We start from the raw sequence: 26,983 nt of genomic DNA, 5'->3' as shown, positions 1-26,983 counted from the left end.
TCTGCCGTGAAGATCTCAATCATTTGATACACAGCTGTATGAAAGATATACAATACAACCTTATTTGTGTTTTTATTAAATTAGCACCACCAACTCAAATCCTGTGAATAAAACATGCTGCCGCCTGTTAACAGTGAAGCATGATGGAACAAAATATCTGCTGCCCCTCTAGAGCACTCTGAACATAATTATACTCTAAGCATGCTAGAGTAAGCAGAGACCTGGACACTTATGGTTCTGGACCTAAGTTGGTGATTCTGGAACTCCCTGGTGGAAGTTCTGTTGAAGATAAGCGAGGCATTGGAGACAGACCTAGGTGTCTGCACTTCCCAACAATTTTGAAGAGATCAGTGGCCGAATTTACATTTATATGCACAGACCAGGAAACACTCTCAAGTTTTAGGGACTTGTGATGCTAATGTTAATTAACACTTCAAATTATGTATTATAAAATGCCAGCCCTTGAAAAACCATTGTCTTTTTTCAGGTACATCAGGTTTACTCTTCTCCTTTGATTTTGGAAAGGTCATTTGGAACTTTGTAAGTTTAAATTCCAGCAGTTTCAGATTGTGCGCTGGACTAGTTAATTATTTTATATAACATGCAACACATGTTATATAAAAAATGCAAGTTCACTCATGACTTCGGTCCTCTTTAGTATGGAGAAAAGGACCAAAATTAATTCAAAGACAATTCTTCATTTCAGGAATCTACTCAATTAATATACAGTAAAACTCCATTCATCTGGTATGCCTGAGACTTTGGTAGTGCAGATTTCCTGGATTATTGGATGCTATTTCAATACTGTTGCACACTTTTAACTTGCTTTCTTTTAAGATGTTAGATGTAGTAAACAAAATTCCCATGAACCCAGTTAGTATAGAGGGACAGTATAAAATTGGGCCCCGGTGAGAATCAAAGGAACATCAAAACTAAGGACTGACACACGAACATCTGTAGTTACTGTGATTAAAAAAACAATAATGCATGACCTGCTGAGTTCCTCCAGCATTTTTATGTTCTATGATTACAAGGACCTCAGTGTGTTACAGTGAGTGTGTGAATTGGGGTTCCAATCAAGAGGGAGCAGGCTCTTTTGTGTTCAAACAATTAGATAGTGGAGTAGTTTTACTGCACAACATTTTATAAATTATTTACTTGCATATTTTTAACGACATTGCTCACTGTTGTGGATCTGTAGCATCGTAATTCAGCTTATAGGTTATGTGTGAAACAATAAAATCCCTAGTAACCACGATTTTTTCAGAAAGTGTTATGGCATAATAAACTATAAAATAAATTCTTTGAATCAGGAAAAATGGGAATGCTACAATGAAAGGAAATTCAATAGTAAGGGAAGCAGATAAATATTTTTGTAGATAGCTGTTGCTTCCCTGGGTGCCAGAGTCAAGGATGTTTCAGAGCAGCTGCAGGGCATTCTGGGAGGTTGGGGTGTGGGTGGGTGTTAACAGCTGGGGATTATATTGGTAAGACTTGTATTGGTAAGACTGACATTGTCTGGCATCGACATTAATGACTTTGGATGAGAATGTAGTTGGCATGGTTAGCAGGTTGGGGATGATACCAAACTTAGTTGCAAAACAGACAGTTAAGGTTAAAATTACAACAGGATCTATGTCAAGTCGGAAACTGGAATACACAAACATGCTGGAGAGGCTCAGCAGGTCACGCAGCATCCACAAGGGAGTAAAAGCAGTTAACATTTTGAGCCTGAGGCCTTCGTCTGGAATGCAGGAAAACAGGTAGATGCCTGAATGAAAAGGTTGGAGGAAGGTGGGGGGGGGGGGGGGGGGGAGGTAGAGAGGAGAGGAGGGAGGAAAGAATAGGATCACAGGGTAACAGGTAAGAAGTAATAGATGGATATGGTGGGAGGGTAGAAGAGAAAGAAGAGGAGATAAGGGGAGAGGAAGGAGAGCTCAGAAGGGTAGCTCCATGATAGGAAAACGATGTGAAGGGAGTGGGGAGCTGGAGGAAAGGAGACAGATGGTTAAAGAGGGAGACCAGGTGATGGGGTTTGCCAAATTAAGGTAAAGAAGATCTGAAGATGAGTAATGCACTAGACCCCAGAATCTGCAGAATTTGTTTTTTCTTAATACTTCCAAAAGGGATAATGATCAAGAAATGGCACATGGAACTGGAGCATTTGGGGAGACAAGTACATAGTACCATGAAAGTGCCAACTCAGGTAGACAGATGAAGGTGTTTGGCATGCTTGTTTTTATAGGTCAGGACACAAAGTACAGAAACTAGGATATCATGTACAAGATGTGGGTGAGACTACATTTGGAGCATTGTGTGCAGTTCTGGTCACCCAGCTTTTGGAAAGATATCATTAAGCTGAAAAGGGTACAATAAGTGGTGGTACTGCTACAGCTGTGGTAATGGTAGTAATGCTATTAGTGTGGACCCAGGAGGAGCAGGGAGCAAAGATGTGCCTTCCAGCACAGGGTTCTACTGCTTGGTTGTTATACCAGGACCCCCATGCAGGTTTAAACTGCTTGCAGAACAGGGGCAGCAAAATTTCTTTTTACAAGTCAGTGCTGCAGATGGCAGCACCCATGCTCAGCAGCCCAAACCATGATGGTTTTGACTTCTGGGGAGCAGAAGCACCATAATGGGAGAATATCACCCCAGTGAGAAGTAGAAGCCTGGAAATAGGTAGGTGCCCACAACAGTGGACCAGAATGAGTCCATAAGACCATCAGAGAATAAGTCATAGGAGCAAAAATAGACTTCTCAGCCCATTGAGCCTGCCCTGGCATTCAATCCCATTCCCCAGCCTTCTCTCCATAACCTTTGATGCTCTGGCGAATCAAGAACCTATCAATCTCTGCCCGAAATACATCCAATGGCTGGTCTGCCACCTGTGGCCACAAATTCCACAGATTCATCACCCTCTGGCTAAAGAAATGTCTCCACATCTCTGTTCTAAGGGGATGCCCTTCAATCCTGAAGTTGTGACCTTTATCACTATGGGAAACCACCTTTCTACATCTACTCTGTCCATGCCCATTCACCATTTGAAATGTTTTAATGAGATCCTTCCTCAACTCATAAATTCTAATGAGTACAGCCAAGAGCTGTCAAATATTCCTCATATAATCCTTTCATTCACAGTCTGGATAGCTGAAGGACTGACACCAAGCCATGGGTCACCTGCAGAGACTGGCTTGTGGAAAGTGGATATCGTGACCAGGATTCATGAGGGTACCGATGCTAAGCAGGGTTTCCGAAGAGCCTTGGGTGCTGACAGCTTTCTAATCGTAATGGGGGTTGAAACCAGGGGTCAAACAGGGTGACTTGGATGGCTGGAGCTCAGGCTCATCCCTGGAACAGACAGAAGGCTCTGCTGCTACTAAGGTTATGGGAATGCAGGAGGCAGTGGCAATGGAGAAGATGACAGGATCCACTGACATTTGATACCCCTGAAGCGACTCTCTCTTGCTTTGCCTTCTCTTCTTAGTTGGGGCACCGGACCAGTGCCATGTCTTTGTGTGCCTTTACGGGCAAATGAAAGTAAACAGATTTTGTATATATGACATTAAAGGAATATTGAACTGTAAACTGAGTCACAAGAATATTACTGAGACTGGTAAGCTTGAATTATATAGAGAAACAGTGGACGTAGCAGTTGGCGCAATGGCTTTACAGTGCCAGTGATCAGGACCAGAGTTCGAATCCCACGCTGTCTGTAAGGAGTTTGTACGTTCTCCCTGTGTCTGCGTGTGCTTTCCCTAAGGGGTCTGGATTCATTCAACAATTTAAAATGTATCAGGGGTTGTAGGCTAATTGGGTGTAAAAGGTCAGCATGTTTCTGTGGGCCGAAATGACCTGCTGTGGTGCTGTATGTCTAAAAAAAACTGAATAGACTGGGACTTTTCTCCCCGGAGCATAGGAAGAACTTACTATATTCTATGTTGATAAAATCATTGGGGCATGATTTTCTTCCCCGCATGATAAAGGAATTATAAACTAGAAGGCATATAAAGGTGACAGGGGAACATTTTAAAAAGGATGTGAGAAGCACATTTTTCAAATGGGATTATAGCTTGTGTAGAGAACTTAGCATGGACATGATTGACAATGGGACTGATTATTTGCTGCAAAGCATTATGACTCACTCTGCCTCTCCCTAGAACTCAAGCTCCCAGTCCCGGCAACATCCTGGTGAATCTCCTTGGCACCACTTCCCACTTATTGACATCTTAGAGTTAGGATAAGAGGTTACAGTTCACAGATAAGGAAAGCCACTGAAAGCTGAGATGAGGAGAAATTTGTTCCTCTAGAGAGGGGTAAACCTTGAGAATTCTCCACTGAAAGTTGTTGAACCTAGTAACAATTAAATATATCCAAGAAGGTGTAAGATATTATTCTTGGTGGTAAATGGATCAAGGGATATGGGGTGATAGCAGGAGCAATTTAGATTAGTATGATGATTATTGAATGGCAGAACAGGCTCAAAGGGCTAAATGGACAAGTCCTCCTCTTTTCAATGTTTCTATGTACTGCGTTTTATCGAGAGGAAAGGATAACTTCTATATAGCCATTCAAAATTAAACTGCTACCCTTCAAATTTACATTGTCTCGATTTAGTAATTTTTAATTTTATTTTCTCTTGACGGATGCCATATCCATGACTTTGTTTCTATAAAAAAGATTGGAAAAGTCATGCCATCATTTTTACATCCCAAGTGACTGGTCCACCTGTGCACAGTATTAGAATCGCCTCAACAACTTTAGTGTCAATATGTCACAATCACATCAGTTTGATTTTCAAAACGTGATCTAGAAGTAGGACAAAATGGTTTAACCTGTATATTTTGTCTTCAAAAACGGATGAGCTGACAACCTGGGAAGTCTAGTGAATACAAGTTCAATATTTCCTTTTAGCATCTATTCTGATCCACAACAAAATATTTTTTTTAAATTTCTAGACCTCTTTTCTTTTGATTCTCCTCAGTCAGCTTTGATCAGACCTCAGTTTAATTTTAAATTCTCTGATCTCACCAGAAGCTCATTCTTTTGTTTAAAAGCTTTATCTTTTTAAAAGATGATTTGATATTTCAGTGGTGAAATTTGGGTGACCTATCAATGGTTGAGACTCCTCTCCATATTACATGTGTCTAAGAGGGACAAAAAGTGAAAATTCCCCTCTCTGGTCCATGCATTGTAATGCATGATTGAATATTCCCAATGGGCATCTCTCTCTGCATTTGTTATTTGAAAACCGAGAGGCAGGAATTTGTACAATATAATTTGTTACTTGGTATTGCCCATATAGAGAAAATAAAAACACAATGATTGCCATTTACTGAATTATTCCAGTATTATCTTCCCTTCCTAATTTAGTTTTTTCCATTGACATTTATTTTTGTTGGAATATTTTCATTCTTTCAGCTATAAATTATATGTGCAGCAGGCAATTAGGAAACATTGCTTCATTTTATCTTTCTTTAATTTTGTATTGATAATTGTTTTTACCTAAGATCTCTTAAATATTATATCTGTAATCCTCATTTTAGTTACTGTGCATTTTTCTCTCCTTTCATCTTTGTCTATCCATTCTCTTCATAAGAACATAAGGAATAGGAGAAGGCCTAGGCCATCCGGCCCATCGAGCCTGTACCAACATTCAATGTGATTATGGCTGTTGTGATGATCGGTTAATCTCCACTACCAGCCTTTTCCCCATAACCCTTAATTCACTTCTACCACCTCTATTTTTGTGAATTTTAATTGGACAGATATCCTTATTTGCACTGCTGTTGCATCAGACTGGTGAATGTTTAACAAAGACAGAAATTATAAAGATTTCTTTCTTTTCTCCAGAGTAATTCTCCTTCTAGTGTTTCTCAGTTTCTCACTGAATCTCACATCTGTGATCAGAATCTCTTCCTACGTACTGGTTATTTGCCACCTCCCTGCTTGTACAATTTCCTATCACCAGTTTCAGTCATGCGCTGTCTTGTTACTGCTCTCAACCAGACTTGTGTCACACCTCTCATCAAATATTGCAGGGACAGATAGAGGTGGTGGTGTGGGGGAGCAAAAGAAGAAAGAAAATGGTTTCTGTAATAATGACTGTGTACTTAGCAAGAGAAGTACAGATCTGAGAATAACTAGCTAAAATGAATGGAAAGGAAATTTGGGGAAGGGATGACTAAATTTGTTATTCTCTTTATGAATGAATTTGTGGGAACAACTCGAGCAGATTGGCAGGTATTTTTTTTCCATTTGTCGAAATGTGCCATCCTCAAGTATTACAACACAGCACTTTAATTTTTGCACCAAATGAACTAAGGTAGTAGATTCCAAATTCATAATTTCTCACCAGGTGCATGGCAGAGCTTCGGGGTGGATGTGGCTCAATAAGCAACTGAGATGGCATTTGTCCAAGGTTCTGTATATGTACCTCCATGGCCTGAGGGAGAAAAGAATGACCGTCATGATCAATATGCATCAAAGTGATGGGTCAATGCTCTTTTGACAATGCAAGCACATACTAGCTCGGCTATGATTTCTGGAAATTCATAGCAAATGTGCTCCAAATGCAATCTGTAAAATTAACCTACATGTTAGTATGGTCAATATACTTTTCCTACAACATGCTGAGATTAATTATTTATTTAAATTCACTTATAGATTAATAGTTAAACTTGTTAAAATGCTGGTAACATGCAGTAAAAAATTCAAACTTATTAAAAAATAATGTTTTCAACCAAAATACCTTTACAAATTCTGATGTAAGGAGAAAGGTATAGGGATCTTTAATGAAATTAGACTCTGGGATCTTTGAAAGAAAGACAAAATAGTCACTGGTGAAGAGCAATTATCCTTTTAGAAAAATGCAGTTCATTCTATAGTAATGTCTTAATTCCTCATTAAAAACAATTCTGACATCGAGAACAAAATAATTAACACCTCCATAGCAAGGGTTTCTTGGGGAAAATATACATTCATATGTCTGAAACTCAAAATGGCCAACTTGCTAGTGTTATATTCGACATTTGCATCTTATTTAAAATGCTGTAGCACTAATTCTCAATTGAAATAACGTGCTAATAAAAAAAGAAAATAATCTTGTTTAATTAATTATTACATAAGCTACCAATTATCCCCTACTGTGAAAAATCAAGAAATAGCTGGTTTCACAGCAGAGACAAGTCAGTCAGCACTGCACGGATGAAAGGCCATGGACTGTCAAGCGAGAAGAAATTCCTTCCAGCTATTTTTATTACCAACATGAGAAGTAGTCAGTAATTTGTTCATTTTCAATGGAAGGTCTGAACAAATGGGATTAAAAAGCATTATAATTATGGTACCTCGGTATGCTTAGACCAAACAGGAAGACTAATACCAACAGCACAATCCAATTTTAAATGCATTAAAGTTAAGTATTAACAAGGAAACTGCAATTTTATCACATCAACTTTACTCTCAAATTGATGAAACTGTAATTTGTTCATCAAAGGGCTTGGAGTATGGGAGTAATGGGGGATGGGTAAGAAGATATATATTGTTATAACAAAGAACTGGACATGGATTCAAGGACAGATCCCATTATTGGAAGAATTACATTATTCTTTTGAGAATAAAAGGTTCTACATATTGTCATAAGTTAATTTGCACAAGATAAGATTCCCTTGATAACTACTATTAATATAATACAACTCCATATAACTTAAGAATCTGCAAAAGAAACCTGTAAACTACAAAAAAATCTATTACATTGACAATGCATGTCTTACATTTAAAACCCATTTTTGTTCAGGCAATAAGGAAATATCAATCAGTTAGCCTACTGGAAGAACCCAGTGTCCAGCATTTTAATACTTGCGGAGGAGTGAAAAATAAATACTGCATGCACCATATGGTGAATACACTCTGTGGGAAACGCGTTTTGGTTTCCTCTTTTATATCTAAGCATAATGATTCACAGTCTGGAAAGTGAAATATTGTTCTCTCAATTCGCCTCACCCTGCGGCAAGCTTGACTAAGATAATGAGCAGATACATGTTTATGGAGAAAAATCATCCCAGTCCTTTCCATTTGCACACAGTGAATAAGATAGGTAGGTGGCTGGAAGCCAGCAGGAAAACCAGGCAATGTAGATCATTCAAACTACAATAGGAAAAAAACCTTACTATATTTTGCAGATATTAATCTAAATAAGCAGACACACTTGACATCTTCAATTACACCCAGCCTTGTACTTGTCTTGCAATATTTTTGATTTTTTTTCATATAAACATTTGCTAGCCAGCATTTACAGCCAAATCAATTTTGTGTGGGGTAACATTACAGAGAAAGTAATTTTGATACACATATACAGTACATCGTGTGAGTGCTGGGAAAGCTAATGGACTACATTTTACAGGTTGATTATGCTGTTTCCAAATGGAATTGTTAGTGTTTAAACTGCTTAAACAATATTATATTTTAGTCTCAACACATCTGCTGTCAAACATGGAAGTGGTTTAAGGGATCAAATCTGTCACTAGACTCCACCACTTTGTGTAGTCAGTGGAAAAGAAGTATGGAAGAAACCAGAGGCCAGTCTTACTGAGGACCCCATAGCAACACTTTGGGAAATCGCCACTAGAATCAGGCACCAGTTTAGGCCCCACTGATTACAACATGGATTTTAGAACTTTGTATTAAGAGGCATAAGGCTAGACAACTTTTTAAGATAATCTTGAATAATTTATAAATGTTTTGTAGACATCATCAATCATTTTTTCTAAATGTTTCAGAATGTTTGTCAGAACAGTGAGAGGCTCTGCAGCCGAAGAACACAGGCAGTAGTCTGTTGTTGCTTGCGACTGTGGTTGATTTACTGGTATACTGGGCTGAAAACTGCTGGAGATTGGGTGAAGGCTGGTTGAAGTGGTACCAGGTATCAGAATGAGAATTCAAGAGGGTGCCGAGGGTGCTGAAGGTTTCTTGATTGTGTTGGAGGTTTGGATCTGGAGCTCGGGCTGCTGATGGTTTGGACCGGACTCTGTATGACTTCAGGGGCTGTGGGAGCGCTGGAGGTGAATCACAGACACACAGTGACTCTGAGTGCTTCTCTTTCTTTGATTCTGCTGATGGCGAATCTGTCTGCCTTATGGCAGACAAAAACAAATTTTGTGTAATTTTGCATTGTCATTATTACATGACAATAAATTGAATCTTGAATTATTGTTTCAGTTTTAAATGCTAAAAACTTTTATATGTAAATACTTCTAAATGATTTAACTCCTCATAACATTTGGGCTGTGCAAGTTTGAGATGTTTCAGGTCAGTTCGTTTGACTCCCTCAGCTCCACAGCAAAAAGGTTCAGAGCTGGAAATACCGACGATGTTTCTGATAGATAGGCTGAGACTGCAAGACCTTATTCCACATTTATATTGTATTTCAATTTGGTTATTTAATACTTAATATATTTTACTTGCAAATTCCATTGGATGATCTGCATTTTGCTGCACTTTATCAGTAAATGAAACATAACTGAAGCACAATAAGTAAGCCTTTTCTAGGTGTTTTCCATCACTTGGATTTTTACTGGACAATTCCTGTTGTGAGTAACCCCAACCCTCCTGGTGTAGTTCCTCACTTCCATCATTCTGACTCCCTCAACATCACCACATTGCTGGTGTGATCCTTTCTTCCCAACTCTCAAAATATTACTGTGGAGAACCTTCAGTTCTCCCTGCCCCAACCTTAGCAACATTTCTGTTGTCATCCCTCCCCACCCTTCCCATCTAAACATGTCAGTGGTATCCCTGATCTCACCTCTTGAAACATTGCTGTCTGATCCCTCATCCTAACCCCTCTCAAGAATGCCGCTGAGGTTCTTTGCTCCTCCCCACATGAAAACCGTGATCTTATGATTCTGGAGCCTTACCTGTTGCAAAACTGTTGACTGATTCCTGTCCCTGAACCACACTGCTGGCACATCTCTCACCTCTCCTTTCTAACTGCTCTGTTTATGTGATCACTCATCACATCCCACAATAACCATGCTCTTACCAAAGGATATGGTAAAAAAAAGTCATGGTAAAGCAGGTAAATGTTAGCATTGATAAAAGATTGGCTGGCCAGCAGGAAATAGGAAGTAGGCTTGATTTTTTTCCTGATTGACAAGATGTAACAAGCGGTGAGCCATGGGGATTGGTTCTGGAGCCTCAGCCTTCTACAATTTACATCAATGGCTTAGGAAATTTGCTAATCTTTATATTGTGTTCTTGATTAATCATGGAGAAGAAAGTGGAGGTCTGTTATTAAGTTTGCAGATGACTCGAAAGCTGAAGATGTGGTGAATGTGTAGAACAGCCATTTGGCTATGGCCTCCATAGGACTCTGCTCAAACTTTGTGGCCCCTCTTCCCCATGAAGCAGTTTAGTTGGTTTCTTCCATAAAAAGCAAAAAAATTTAATTATTTCAGTCCGTGCACCCCCCCCCCCCCCTCTAAATGTGCTGTAGCCATTGGATGCAGAGAAGAGGCAGATGGAGTTCAATCTGAATAAGTGTGAAGTGATGCAGTTTGGAATGTTGAATTTAAAGGCAGTGTGGAGGAACAGAGGGATCTTGGAGTTCAAGTTTATAGATCCCTTAAGGTTGCTGCACAAGTTGTTAGTGTGGTTAAGAAGGCGCATGTTGTGCTGGATTTCATTAACTGGGGGATTGAGTTAAAGAGTCATGAGGTAATATTACAGCTTTGTAAAACTCTGGTAGACTACATTTGCAGTATAGCATTTAGTTTTGAATGCCTCGTTACAAGAGGGTTGTACATGATTTAGAGAAAGTTCAGATGAAATTTACCAGGATGTTGCCTGGATTGGAGAACATGTTTTATGAAACAAGGTTGACAGAGGGCTTTTCTCTCTGGAGTGATGATGAGACCATACCCCTCACATCCATATACCTATCCATATCTTTCTTAGATGTCAAAATTGAACCTTTCACCACTTCAGCTGGTAGCTTTTTCCACTCTCTCACCATTCTCTGTGTGAAGAAGTTCCCCCTAATATTCCCTTTAAACATTTCCTCTTTCATCTTTAACCCATGTCCTCTAGTTATTGTCAGAGGTAAATCTTTAACACAGAAAGTGATGCATTTCCCCAGGGATGGTCATGGACACTGGTACAATAGGGACATTAAAACAACTCTTAAAGATGAATGTAAAAAAAAAATGGAGGGTTATGGGTGTGTGGTAGGGAAGGAGAAGATTGTTGTGAAGCAGGTTTACATTCATAGGTTGGTGCAATATTCTGCAACGTTCTATGTTCTATGACTATTTATTGCCTATTTAGATAGATACTTGATAAGCAAGAGATTGATAGGAGAACCTGTGTGGTTAAGTTTATAATCGAGTCAGGTATAAAACGATTAAATGGGGGAGCAGGCTCATTGAGATGAGCAGCCTATTCCAACTAATAATTTACAATATTATTTCTTTATGAATGTCAAGTAACGTAAACAAAGGAAAATACAAAAAAAATCCTAATTCAATGAACTGCAATGTCACAATTTTTTCACAGTTTCATTTTAGTTAAGTTGCAAAGTCCTGGCAAAAACAGCCTCAACAATTGTTTATGCCAAAGATTTTCAGCTTTTTTAAATGGGAATTCTGAAAAATATACTAATTCCTTGTGATCTGCTGTAAATATTTACAAGAATGCTAGGGTTTACGATGCTAAGCTGCAAAGGCCAGTAGCAGAGTGCCAGTAAACATTGTACAGTTGCATAAAATAACAGAAATTATATTGAGTTAAAAAAAGAATGATAAGGAAAAAGTTCTGATGAGGTAGAGAGAAATTTGATAACAATACAAACTCCTTTGAATTCGAGTGAAAAACAAACTGTTGGAAGATCTGTAGGTCAGGTAACAACTGTGGAGGCCAGAAGATGGTTGAAGTAAAAGGTCAAGATCCTGTACCAGGACTAATGCAGGGTTTTGACCTGGAACATTGAGCATCTCTCTGCCTCCACTGATGCTGACCAACCCACTGTGTTCTTTCTCCAATTTGCTTTTTGCTGGAGATAACTCAATCTGCAATCTCTTATGACTCCTTTCAAACCCAATCGGAGAAACATTAACATCCCAAATGCTCCTCTTGTTGTAATACTTGGTGCAACCAAACAGGTAGTTTTGCAACAAAAAATTATAAAATTGTATATTAAATTATTCCAATACAGAAAAAGGTAATATAAAAGAAGGACAATAAACATTCAGTTACAGGTTGTGCATGAAAAAAAGTAGTTTTTCAATAATGCAGACAGGTCTTTTTGTAATCCTGGAGAAGACTATGATTAGAGTAATAAGGGGAGTTTTTAAAAAACCTGATAGCTGTTGGTAAAAAAAATTATTCTTGAACCTAAAGGTGATGGCCTTCAGGCTTCTGTCCCTTCTTCCCAAACGTATGAGAAGAGGTTGTGACTAGGATGATAGGATCCTTTATGATGTTAACTGCCTTTTTGAGGCAGGACTCCTTACAGATGTCTTCAATGGACAGGAGGTTTGAGTCCATGATGGACGTGATTATGTTTGTTAACTTCTGCAGTCTTCTGTTATCCTGAACACTTGAATGACCAAACCAGGCTGTGATGCAACCATTCAGTATACTTTCCACAGTGAGTCTGTCAAAGTTTGATTATGGCTACAGCAGAAGAAGGTTACAGAAATGTGAGAATCACAGAAGGTGGAAATTGATAGAAGCGGTTATGGTGGCAGATTTTCAAGCTGGTACAGCCAGAGAGAGGGAGCAGGACAGTTATGGAGTCCCCTCTTATTGAGGCTGTGATTGGAGAATTGGCAGGAATCCATTGAAAATGTACTTGAATTGCCAGTTAAAGTTCTGCCATTGTCCTGATTAATCCTTTTGTCTGTTGTTTGCTTACCAGGGTTCTGTGAAATTTAAATTCAAAATGCACTGAAGTGTGGCATTTTCTGAAGGCTGGCTGGATAGCACATATATCGCAGCACATGTGACAACAAACATAAACATAATATTTAGTTAAAGAAAAATATTTATCATCATGCAGCATGGAATTTCCTGACAAGGTTGAGATGGCCTGCAAGTTTAAAACTGCCACACATTTTTTGTGCGATATTCTGTTTCTGTACACTGTTTATGTCTTCTTTCTTTGGCTTGGCTTCGCGGACGAAGATTTATGGAGGGGGTAAAAAAGTCCACGTCAGCTGCAGGCTCGTTTGTGGCTGACCAGTCCGATGCGGGACAGGCAGACACGATTGCAGCGGTTGCAAGGGAAAATTGGTTGGTTGGGGTTGGGTGTTGGGTTTTTCCTCCTTTGCCTTTTGTCAGTGAGGTGGGCTCTGCGGTCTTCTTCAAAGGAGGCTGCTGCCCGCCAAACTGTGAGGCGCCAAGATGCACGGTTTGAGGCGTTATCAGCCCACTGGCGGTGGTCAATGTGGCAGGCACCAAGAGATTTCTTTAGGCAGTCCTTGTACCTTTTCTTTGGTGCACCTCTGTCACGGTGGCCAGTGGAGAGCTCGCCATATAATACGATCTTGGGAAGGCGATGGTCCTCCATTCTGGAGACGTGACCCATCCAGCGCAGCTGGATCTTCAGCAGCGTGGACTCGATGCTGTCGACCTCTGCCATCTCGAGTACCTCGACGTTAGGGGTGTGAGCGCTCCAATGGATGTTGAGGATGGAGCGGAGACAACGCTGGTGGAAGCGTTCTAGGAGCCGTAGGTGGTGCCGGTAGAGGACCCATGATTCGGAGCCGAACAGGAGTGTGGGTATGACAACTGCTCTGTATACGCTTATCTTTGTGAGGTTTTTCAGTTGGTTGTTTTTCCAGACTCTATTGTGTAGTCTTCCAAAGGCGCTATTTGCCTTGGCGAGTCTGTTGTCTATCTCATTGTCGATCCTTGCATCTGATGAAATGGTGCAGCCGAGATAGGTAAACTGGTTGACCGTTTTGAGTTTTGTGTGCCCGATGGAGATGTGGGGGGGCTGGTAGTCATGGTGGGGAGCTGGCTGATGGAGGACCTCAGTTTTCTTCAGGCTGACTTCCAGGCCAAACATTTTGGCAGTTTCCGCAAAGCAGGACGTCAAGCGCTGAAGAGCTGGCTCTGAATGGGCAACTAAAGCGGCATCATCTGCAAAGAGTAGTTCACGGACAAGTTTCTCTTGTGTCTTGGTGTGAGCTTGCAGGCGCCTCAGATTGAAGAGACTGCCATCCGTGCGGTACCGGATGTAAACAGCGTCTTCATTGTTGGGGTCTTTCATGGCTTGGTTCAGCATCATGCTGAAGAAGATTGAAAAGAGGGTTGGTGCGAGAACACAGCCTTGCTTCACGCCATTGTTAATGGAGAAGGGTTGCTCTCCATTGCAGGCAAAATCTTCGCTAGGATTCTACTAAATAGAATAATACCTAGTGTCGCTGAGAATATTCTCCCAGAATCACAGTGCGGCTTTCGCGCAAACAGAGGAACCACTGACATGGTCTTTGCCCTCAGACAGCTCCAAGAAAAGTGCAGAGAACAAAACAAAGGACTCTACATCACCTTTGTTGACCTCACCAAAGCCTTCGACACCGTGAGCAGGAAAGGGCTTTGGCAAATACTAGAGCGCATCGGATGTCCCCCAAAGTTCCTCAACATGATTATCCAACTGCACGAAAACCAACAAGGTCGGGTCAGATACAGCAATGAGCTCTCTGAACTGTTTATGTACACTGTACATAACAATAGATCTGAATGCAGCTAAACATACATTGAAGATGTGTCTCAATGTGAATATGCAACTCTGTTTACAGCTCACTCTTCACCACTATTCTTTATTTAAAAATATAAACAGAAAATGTTGGAAACATTTAGCAAGTCAAGCAACCCTGGGATTTGAGTATAAGTGTGAGGACACCTGAACACCATTTTTTAAAATCTTGCAATTTAAAAAATACTCTGCAAGATATAATGTATGCTAATATTTTTAATAGTACATTATATTCCATTTTCATGTACTTTCCAAACACTAAACCTGCTATATCCCTTTGTCTGTCTATTCAATGAATTCACTTTATAACTCATCCTGCTATCCAGCTTTGACTCATCAGCAAACTTGTTTAATCGCGATGCCTTTTTTTCCCACTCTCATCCAATTAAATGGGAGGAAATGTGAAAAACTCTCCTTCAATTTACCAGCCCTCAGCATTTCACTTCCATTTTACACTTGCTGTCAAACCACGATCCTAACCAATGGGTTCAGTGAAGACTGCTGTCAAACAAGACTGAGTCATTGCCCTGATAGTTTTTCTTCCAATCTTTCTTGCCACAATGTAAATCTAGGCTCAGGTTTTCAATATACATCTGTGATGTTTTCTGTTTGCAATGGCCTTGCTATCCCGTAAGCAGTGGGTTTTTAGCCATTTCATGATATCTCATTGAATTGATTGAAAATTGTCTTCTGTGATGGGGAGAATATCAAGATGGCTCATCTATTTGGTAACATGGAAAAGAGCTATTCTAAAAATAAAATTGTACTGCAAATGAATTAATAGAGAACACCATTTGCACTTGTAAGACAGATATCTTTCAAGAAAGAAAGTTTTACTCCAAAGCAAAAGTTCCAACTGATAAGTTTTCTTATTATTTACATTTAAAAGAACAACATGGCTGAAATCTCACTCTGTTTGGGTGCTACTCAAGGGTAAACATTAGGAAGCATGGTGCAGAAGAGAAGAAAGATATCAGTATGTTGATAAACAGATGAGATTCCCTTGGAATTTTCTTCCAAACTGCTTCCTGATAGATCGAAGTGCAGACTTATGCATTATAGAGGGCCTTGAAAAAGATTGTCAAAATAAAGGATGATTTTCTGTGCAAGGTTCTAACATTATGTTCTAACTCTAGTTTTCTTGGTGAAAGTCTTGGTGAATCCTCAGCGACACATAGGCCCGATGGGGTCATATTGTTCTGCCTGAAACTTTGGATAAGTGGTACCCAGAGTTCTGCTCCACTGAATTCTTTTGGATCACTTGAAGATTATAGGTAATCTGTATTTTCTTTTAAACTGATAGGGCATTAAACAGTGTGAACTAATTTACATCTTAACTAAGGGTAAAAAGAGAGAAATTACAGCCAAAAAAAATCCACATGCTACAATCAGCAACAACATTTCCTACCAGTAACTTTTAAGGACACAATTAAACACTTACATAACTGTTCTTTTATTCCAGGCAACATGCTTCTGTGGTTTACTGTGTGATTCATTGAATAAAACCAACCATTTGACCATGGGTTGTCTGCTGAAATAGTTGTATGATGCTCTTGTCAATTTTCTGTGCAGTGGTATTTTTTCAGTTGACTGCATTTTGATCAGGACCATTGTTTATAGATTCAGAGACATACTACAAGGAAACAGGCCCTTTGGTTCACCAGATTGACACTAATCATTAAACACTCATTTACACTTATCATACACTAATCTTATTTTTATTCTCACCACATTTCCATCAACATCATCTGGCTTCTACCACTTCACTACACACAAGGGGCAATTTAAAGTAGCCAATTAACTTACCAACCTCCATATATTTTAGGACATGAAAGAAAGCTGGAGCACCTGGAGGAAAACCACAGGGAAATAGAGCTCACAGACATAATGGATGTCAAAATTGAACCACTATAATGTATTGGCTTGAATTTTCATACACAAACTGACAGAAGTACAGAATCCCACCACAAAACAACTTTAAAAACCTTGATGAATTGTATTATTTCATGTATTAAAGGTAAATTCATCTATTGCAAACCACTGCAGAAGTACTGTATATTTAGCTTGCACGATTTCCAAAACCCTAGCTCCAATCAATTATCTATAAAAATTACAGATTGCTGTAACATAACTGGACTTGATGAATAGTTAAATATTTCAGCGTATCCTCAAGGATTAAAATATTGGACAATTGAAAAAGTTTGTATTGCCTGTCAAATTAGATCTGAGCTCAGATAAATAATTTTTAAGGAATGGTTCCATGTACAATTTGCAAATGATAAACCAACTTATGTGCCATAGATGAGCCATAAATGCACAGGATATACAAAATCAGAAAGTGAGATGGGTTTTCATTCTCGTTGTCTGTGTTGATTGACCTCAAAAGATTTGGCATAAAATGATAAAGCCGATTGCTTCTTCCCTAATACAGAACATGTCTGAATTTCATTGCAGTGAATTGAATGTAAATTGACAGAATTCTATCATGGAATGGGAATTTGCTCTGCCACATTACTTCTTAGGTTGTTTTTTTTTAAGTATTGACAACATTCTTTAAACTATTACCAGAATCTAATAGGTAAATGACAAATGACATCAGTTTATCCCAATTAAATGGCTTTCTGCGAGTTTAAATATTCAGAACTTGCATCAATATCATCCTTTTACCTTCCCCCCCCCCACCTCTGTCTTTCCTGACATATCTGTACCCTGGAATGAGGAGTTGTCAATCCTGCCCCTCTCTTAATTAAGTTTCTATAATGGTTACCTCACTCCACTTACCTTACAAGCCTTTGGTATTAAAATCAGCACAATTTAAAACACTAGTCATTTCTTACTCCATGCCTCTATTGTGCTCGCTAAACTTCCTCTCATATAACCATATAACCATTTACAAAGCGGAAACAGGCCATGTTGGCCTTTCGAGTCCGCACCGGTTCACTGATTTTGTGCGCCCTCTTCAGGCAATGGACCCGGTAGATCTTCATTCAATAACGATGGGCGAATTCAATGCAGGTGGAATCAGATAATAGCAAAACTATGAGCAAACAGATTGGCTGTCTGTGTACCAAAAATAGTAAAACTTGACGAAACTGGATTTATTAAGAAAAGACAAACAATGGACAATATCTCTAAGTTCATTAACTTAATCCATGCAGTACAAGGAAAGAAGACTCTAACCCTCAATACTAATTTCTAATTTCTGCATTCTACACCCCCTGCCAATCTAGTGAAGGAATCAAGCAATTAATTCAGTATTTTCAAAGACAGTATCTTACTTGAGTCCCTTTGCTTATTTTTCATTTCCATTTTTAGGAAAATTATGAATGCAAACCAAATCAAAGTAGTTTCAGTTTTAAAAAAAATTATAATCACAATAATGTAAATCACATTCATATAAGGACATTATATAGAATACAGGCAGGTTAAGGCCCATAAGTTTTAAACAAAGGAGTCTTGGTTAAGTATTTCAAACATATACTTCTTCAGGATAGGAAGACCAAGTACCAGAAAATTAATACCAAACGATCAAACAAAAGAAGCTGGACCAACCCAAGGCTGGTGCACATTGTCTATGCATCTTTCCATGGATTTCACTGGCCTAACTTCCATTTAAGAAAAATAATAGGAGCATCTGTAGACTTTAATTTGTAGACATTAGGACAAAAATCATATAAATTAAGAAAAATTACATCACTGGAGCAAAATACTGAATTAACGTGAACATTACATTTAAATGACCTATTTTTCTAAAATCTTCTGAGGGTGGTTCAGTCCAGATTTTATACTTATCCAGAACATACACAATGCTGCTTTCATCTGCAAATGAAAGACATAAAATGTCTTCAGGAAAGTTTTGCTTCAAAGAAATGATCTATTAAAGTCCTTATAGTGAACAAGCAAAAGATAATATAAAAACACACACACACACACACACACACACACACACACACACACACACACACACACACACACACAATGCCTTTCGTAATGTTTGGTACAAAGACACTTTTTTTCCTTAATTTTCCCTTGTGATCTACAGTTTTCAATTTGTAATCAAACAATTCACACATAATTAAAGTGCAGATTCCAGATTTTATTCAAAGTTAATTATATACATTTGGGTTTGTCCATGTAGAAATGACAGCACTTTTTATACATAGTCCCCTCATTTCAGGACATCATAATGTTTGGGATATTAAGCTTCACAGGTGTTTGTGAGTATTCAGTTATGTTTAATTACTTAATTGGAGCAGGTATAAGAGAGCTAAACTTGCCTCAAGCTTTTAATCACCTTTGGAGTCTGTCTGTAGTTGCCATTTTTCAACAGGAGGACCAGAGCTGTGCCAATGAAAGTCAAAGTATATTTGTCTCAAACATTATGGAGGACGCTGTATTGTTACAAGCCCAGAGGACCCCAAAACCCAGCAGCATTAGAAATTCATGAAGACAAATGGTTCCTTAAACAAAAGTTGCCTTTAATTTTCTTTAAACATGAAAACAGGATCAAACTTTAACTTATTACTATTAACTTAATCTAACTGCATCCATTTCTAATTCTAAGTGCACATGTATGTAATGTGTATATGTTCAGGAAAGTTATTTGTTTCACAGTCCAATCTCACTTTTCACTCCTCCAAGTTCACCAGTATCAGGCAATTCTTATTCTGTGCATAGAATTTAACAATTAAGAATTTTCACCAGGGTCTAGTGCTGAAAAGTAAATGGTTACCACTCATGAAGGTTTGAGTTGGTTTCAGAGAGAGATTTGTTGCTCATTGGACGCACACAAACTGATTCCCTCCGATTAGCCACTTCAGTGTCTTGCTGAAGAAACTTGCCCTATCAGGTTTTTCCAAATGATAACCTCTTCTTCCAAGTCACCACAGAGTTCCTCTTGTTTCCTTTACATCAGGAGAAACACTTAGCCAGCCGTTTCTTCTTTTAAGGACTACAAGGGGTTTTCAACAGCCTGAACTCAGAACTCACAACCCGTCTTCAAAATGGGGTCTTCGACAAGATCCAAAAAGCCATTGCAGAACTCAAGCTAAATTCTATCTCTCTCTCAGAGAAATCCTATTTGGTCTTTTCCTCTCTCTCTGCTTGTAAAAGCCAGAACCTCTTGCAGGGCTAACATGATCCTTGAAAGATATTTGAGTCTGGACTGTTTATTTGCACCTGCTTTTTAAAATTCCTTCCAAAACAGTCCCATTGTCTTTTGCAAAGCCACTAGTGCCTGCTAAGCTCTTACATTTTAAATGAGATATGAAGTGTTACTCTGTTTGAGGTGACCTACACTAAAACCCCTACAATCTATCTCTTTTAAAAATAGTTATATATAATATAAAATATAACCCGTAATACTATGTATATACATACACACATTTGTGTGTGTGTGGAGAGTGAGAGAGAGAGAAAGCGAGAGAGTGATGTATGTGTATGAATATAACACACACACACACACACACACACACACACACACACACACACACACACACACACACACACACACACACACACACACACACATTCAATGGTCCCCCCTTTCTGCGGTTTCACTTTCCGCAGTTTTAGTTACACACTGTCAACCATGGTCCAAAAATTTTAAATGGAGAATGGGCTGTGGGTAGAGAGTAGGGCAGAGGGATAAATGTGGGGACCACCACAGGATGTGGGGAGAAAGCAGGGCAGTGGGATCAGTGTGGGTATACAGTATACAATTTCCTATAGTTAGTGATTGCTTTTTCTAAATTGATGCAGACTTGCTCGCACAAACTGAATAATTATGGGACCATGGATATATATATGGTCAGACGTTGCCCAAACGGACATTAAGCGGCACATACGTGTATATACAGGATTTGGTATAGGATTCAGGAATCCGCTGGGGGTCATGGAACATATCCTCTGCAGATAAGGTGGGACTAAATATAATATATAAAACTTTGAACAGACTGTTCCAGCGATATTGTGAACTTAAGCTTGCTATGAGAATGCTTAAATGAAAGTTACTAAATCTAATGCTGCATTCAAAATGAAAACCAAAACAGGTTGGTTAGATAATATAATTTGTTCTTCTACTGCAGACTTTCTATTTTATATCTAAGTTGCTTTTACTAAAAATTCTCCTTTGTATTGGATTGCCTTTTTAGTTATTTTGTAACAGATGGTAAATATCTAAGGATATCTCCAGCACAGTACAACAGCTCTATTTCTCTTAAGCATTGCATACCAGCTGCCACATATTCATAATGTTCTGAGTAAGTGTTAAAAACCCCTCAGAGGTTCCATTGTTCATGGAAAAAAACTGGCACTAGTAAATTGACAAAACTATTTTGAAGGCATATCAAAAATGATGGAAACAATATATATTGATTTAAAGGAACTACAGGAATAATTTATTGGTCCCACTAATTGACCTGTCAATTGGATATATTTATCTGTGGAAATCTTGCATGTGACATTACTCAGTACAAGTTTTCTCAACAGCCCAAATGTTTGAAAGGGTTTTTGTGGTTTCATATTACAGTTTGATGTAGTGAAATACTATACTATGACATTATTGCAAATGATGAGTTTTGTCTTTTAGTGGCAGATTTGTTGCATATGAACATAGCTTTAAAGGGTGCAAAATACCACTAAAAGGATTTCCCTGAGCCCATTAAAATTATGTTGTTTTGACCTTCAAATTGTTTCCCAAAAAAGAATACAATAAGGAAAGAGAAGACCAGTATTTGAGGATGTTCTTATTTTGCACAGGCATGTTTATGATTTTAAAATTCGTAGCAATGGTTTTGTAGGTGTTTTGTTCACCTTGGCAGTTTTTCACCACTGAAGAACAAGAAAGGATTTACGTCAATTAGGTATAAGGAAAAAGAAGATTGGAAAGAATTTATTTTAAGCTAATTTTGTATATCTATTCCTTTCTAGAAACTAACCCTGCTAAAACAAATTCTTCACTCTTTATTTGATATTATTTGTTTTGTTTTAAAAAGCAAGTATGCTACATCCATTCATGTCCCTAGTGTTCAATGTTTCTTCTAGTTAGTCAAAGTAAGATCAAGATTTTAATTGACATGAAACTGAGACTACATGAATTATTACATTTAAAGAATCATGTGATCAAACTTGGATTTGTGATGAATTTACTGAAGCTCTAATATATCTTCCAGAGCTGTTGAGAACAAATATTGAATGTTACTGGTTGAAAATTATTTCAATGATTCAAAGGACTTTCAATATTCTTCCAAAAAACCATGGTGAACTGAATAAATACTTGAAAAAACTTTTTTATGTCCGTAAAGAAAGATCAAGAACTGAAATACAATTCTTTCAGATAAAAATATGTAACTGAATTCTGCGCTATTATATTTTATAATTTTAGTCAGAAAAGGTAAAATTGTGACATCAAAAATATAATCCACACAAGGTATGCATTACATTAATGATTATTTTAAGTAAAAATATATCTTGTGCAATCAATTTAAAGAGTTTTGTTTGAATATTCATATTAACAGATCTCTCTGGCTTAACATTAATAGTAGCAGTTCTAAAAGGACTGATCTTTGGATCTGCAATAGGTCTTACCTCTCTGAGACCGGAATCTGTGATACTGTCCAGATTCACAGACCCCTCATATGTCAGGTAGTGGAAAACATTGAGAGCACGTACTGCCTCTGGGCCTCGCTGTTTATATCCAAAAATAAGGTCAATCCACTGATGCAATTGGCACGAAACAAATTCACTTTCCAGAGCCTGCGTGAAAACATTAAAATATTAAAACAATAAAGCCATATGCATCATAAAATATTTATTAAGTCTCCACTCTTCAGTGTTTGCTTTTCCTTTTTCTTCCTCCTGCTTCTCATCACTCTAAAAAGGTGCTTAATATAGTTTCAGAGATATTATACTGAAATGTTTTTTAGCATTGACAAAATGTTGCATAAATGTTAATAAATTTGGGTTAATGAGACTTAGAGAAAATGATTTTTAGATACAAAAAATAAAAGTATATCATGGTATTCATCTGAAATGCATAAGTGGGTGTAAATGTTAAATATTATTATTGCAAGTAAAATGTTGTAATTCCAGATAGAGACATGTCAACATTATTTAAAATAGAGTAAGGCTCTTTGAGGATTTTTTTAAAAACTAAGGGACAATAAGGGAATATTATTCCTTAAAGAAAATGAATGACAGATGTGCCTGAACAGTTTGACCTCATACATTTTCATTCTCCCTGCCCACCAAATAATTTAAGAATTAGGAAATACAAATTATCATAATGTGCGCATCCTCAAGGTCAAGTCAGCACAGTTCACTGAATTATCCTCATATTTTTAGCTGCCATCATCGTATTTAAGCAACTCTCTCTCACTAACAACAATATATAGAAATGCGGAGGATGTCTATTATGACACAAAGACAAAAATGTATGAGCTATTTGGCTGGACATAGTTTTCAATTAGATCCCATCCTAAAACAGTGCTGTGAATACCATTGAATAGTGCAGCTAAACATAATCCCTTTAGAAGACATTCCTTAAAAAAAAACCTCAAAATATTTTTTTTAATGTAAATAATGCAGAAGATATTATTAATTAAGGTCATCATTAAAAAAGCTGTCAAATAAGAACTCAAATGTTTATTCTGTTTGTATTAAAATTGATATAGTATGCCAAATTACGAATTTAACTATTTCATAAAGTCTTCATTTATTTAAGATACTCAGAAATAGCATAGTTGAAGGACAAACTATGTAATTTGAAAGTAAAAGCTAAACAATGATCACTGCTTCCAATTGCGAAGGGAAAAGCAGTTGAAGTGCCTTGTTTGTGAGCTTTAGACATAAACAAATCTCCACTTCAATGACCTGGTTAGAGGGAAGGGAACAAATACAAATAAAAAAATTGTATTTATATATTGCCCTTCAAAACTTCAATGCCCCACAGTATATAATTACATTTGTAATCATTTATTCTTTTATGGTAACTAGTACAGTTATAGTTGCAGTAAATTTTCCTTTATTTTTTTTTCTCTTGAAGAAGAATGTTGACAAAAGTACAGTAAGAACACCTTTTATTTTTATTAAATGTTTCACAATGTCTACAGGTCCTAAACAGTCCACATTTAGAGTTTCATTGAAATGTATGAAAGATGGGGAGGATTTGTGATCAGAATGCTCCAATTTAATAGAGTTTAGCTTTTTAAAATAATGTCGAATGAAGTATGCAACCTGAGAATCAGTTTAACATCTCCTTTGACAGTCAATCCCTCTAAAAGCCAACCTTACCCTAACAGTTCATTTGATGGCATTTTTCCAATTGACTCAGTAAGTTATGGCTGATATCTTATCCTAGCACCATCTTCCTGCACTGATTCCGTATCCTACATTCTCTTGCTATGTAAAAGAAACAATTGGCATGTTTCTTGAAGGAATCAAGCAAATAAGCTTCTATTGTCCTCTTGGGTGCAGAATACCATGTATTTACCACCATATAGGTGAAAATAATTCTTATTATCTCTGTCCTGAATTACTACCTTTCATCGTCATAACCATTGATTCTAGACACTCAACCATGAGAAATATCAACATTGCCTATGCCTTGTCAAGTCCCTCAAGAATTCCATTTAATTGAATAAGTTCATTTGCATTATTTCTGCACCATTATTATTTTTTTCTCTTATATTCTTGCTTCCAACAACTTTCCTGCTGCAGTGGAGCTAATCTACAGGGCAAATGGAAAATGTTACGAGCCCAAAGGACCCCAAGACCCAACAGCAATAGATATTCACCATGACAAATATTTTATTTAAACAAAAGTTATTTTAATTAACTTTAAACATGAAAATAGAATCAAACTTTAACTTATCTCTCTATTTACTTAACTAACCCAAATTAACTCCCTTCTAATTCTAAGGCACGTGTATGATGCGTGTGTAAATTTAAGAAAAGTTCTTTGGTTCACAGTTCAATCTCGCTTCTCCTTCTTTCAATTTCTCTGGATGCAGGCAATTCTTATACTGTGCACAGAATTTAACATGTATAAAGTTCACCAGCCTTTGGTGCTCGAAAGGTAAATATCTACCACTCAAGAAGATTCTTTGGAGGTTTGCAGAGAGATATTTGTTGTTCCAGGATGTCCACAACAGAGGTACCACCATTAGTCACGTCAATATCCCGCTGATGAAACTTTCCCCATCAGGGTTCTCCAGATGGTAACCTCTTTCTTTCAGGCTACCACGAAATTCCTTCCTGTTCTTCTTAATCCAAGAGAAACATCAGACAGATAGCACTTCCTGCCATCCACTGCTCTTGAGCTTTCTGTTTCCAACCAGCTTCTCTTGGCTTGCACTTTTCAGCTGCTTTCAGTGTCACACATACTGGCTGAGAGAGCTTGTCACCTCTCTCTCTCCCTCTCTCTCCAACTGCCAGAAAGCCCATGTGACTCTCTCACTTGCAAAAACCCCCACCTTCTTCAGCAAACAACAGGAGTTATCTTTCTTGTTCAAGCTGTTGTCTTAGGTAAACAAAACCAAGGAGTGACCCTTCTGTGAACACTTTGCAGAAAGGTCAGAAGCCTTGTAGTTATCCAACCAGCCAGCTCTCTCCAATTCCAAACAATGGTCTATTCATGTCATGACATCATTTCAATTAGCACCTACTTGTGAAATGTGCATATCATTCTCAAAATTTCTGTAAAGTTCCTGAATATGAATTCTTAGTATTTCAAATAAGATCTGATTTAAAATATGTGTATATATGTAACCCACTCTAATCTTAACAAATTCCTCCCAATATTTATCCATTACAGTAACTACTTTGAAACTACTTTGCAATCCAAGGACAAAACCATGCCAACTTCATCCATTCAGCTAAAATATGCAGACAATGCTTGTGAATGAGCATGTTCAATGGCTGAGTTTCATATCATTGTCAATTCATTCACTTAAGTGCATAAAATAATGCGCATCACATTTAACATTTGCAATATAAAATTTCCTCAAACAGAACAAATGCTCAAATCCTACACAAATGCTCCCTGACAATAATGGTTCACAAAAGAACCCTGGAAAATATTTCACTATATCTGCACCATGACAGACATCAATGATGACAGATGAGGACTCATTGGGGTGGTTCTTGAGCAGACCATCCAGATTATCTAATGGAATGCCTCATTGCCAGGACTCATAAACAAGCACCAGGACTTGACCTGGCTGGTAGTGTGAGAAGCCCTCACAATTAGATCCTTCTTGTACAACCATAACATCAGTCACATGCACATTGTCCTCAAGATTGAACTGTGGTGGAGGGGAGACAGCCACCCACCTCTTTGCTGAATGCAGATTCGCTAAGAGTGTGTGGAGAAGGATACAAGGATCCTAGTCACAGTTCATCCCCATCAGCAGCGTGACAGAAGGCTGTGTTCCCAGGGACGCATACAGAGCCAGACATCCAGAACTGTTTGAAGACTAACAACTCAGTGAATGACTCACTTTGGTCTAGCCGAAAACCTGTTGGACTTTCAGCAAATGGAGATGTTGGTGAGGGAATGCAACCGATTGGCACATTATAGGCTGCACGATTACATGCAGAGGGATGCACTGAGGCTTAGCCAACACAAGGGCGCTGTGGGGAAGGATCACAGTCTAGAGTCCTCCCATTACTGGACATTGAGGGGCTTAGACCAAGGGGAAGTCCCTCAAACAACAGAGGGGAGAAGCAACAAGATGCCACAGTGATTGTACTGGTGTAAATGGAATCAAATGTAACAAAGCACAGTGACGGGAATTCATGGGTATGAAATTAAGGGTGGGAACAGACTTTGTATGATTTTCCTTTTGTAAATAATTTTTAAAATCTCCCTATGGGAAATTCCTCAAACAATAGAGTGTGGGGCGCGGGGGTGGGGAATGATGTAAATACAATCAAATTTAACAATGGTCATTGACGAGAATGTATAGATATAAAAGTAAGGGTGGGAACAGACTTTGAATGGTTTTTGTAAAACACAATGCTGGAGAAACACAAAACAAAGCAATGTCAGCATCTTCAATAATGAAGCCCTAGTTACACTCAAGTTAGCTTTGATGAGGGGAGGATAGAATCCTATTAGGATGATCGTGCCAGCACCTAAATATGCCTGGGAAGCTAAGCAGACACAGGACTGGTCAGCACTTGGAGGGGAGTTCGCCTAGGAACACCAGGTGTTGTAGGTTTCTGTGAGGG

The 26,983-nt window shown here is 38.2% G+C and overlaps 1 protein-coding gene across 26 annotated transcripts in view; it reads right to left on the bottom strand.

Moving 5' to 3' along the window:
* nbeaa (neurobeachin a) overlaps window positions 1-26,983 on the bottom strand; it is a 1,045,297-nt gene that overhangs the window by 58,675 nt on the left and 959,639 nt on the right. For 17 of the 26 annotated variants that reach the window (XM_069891655.1, XM_069891654.1, XM_069891651.1 and 14 more), the window contains 3 exons: window positions 22,340-22,507; window positions 6,749-6,811; window positions 6,353-6,442 (listed from right to left, as the gene is read on the bottom strand). In XM_069891655.1, the coding sequence (XP_069747756.1) occupies window positions 6,353-6,442; window positions 6,749-6,811; window positions 22,340-22,507 (321 nt within the window). The remainder of the gene's footprint in view (window positions 1-6,352; window positions 6,443-6,748; window positions 6,812-22,339; window positions 22,508-26,983) is intronic. The other 9 variants (XM_069891664.1, XM_069891667.1, XM_069891666.1 and 6 more) reach the window with 1 other exon arrangement.

Source organism: Narcine bancroftii, chromosome 7 (genome assembly GCF_036971445.1).
Source record: "Narcine bancroftii isolate sNarBan1 chromosome 7, sNarBan1.hap1, whole genome shotgun sequence".
Classification (NCBI taxonomy): domain Eukaryota; kingdom Metazoa; phylum Chordata; class Chondrichthyes; order Torpediniformes; family Narcinidae; genus Narcine; species Narcine bancroftii.
This window is presented reverse-complemented; position numbering and strand designations above follow the sequence as displayed.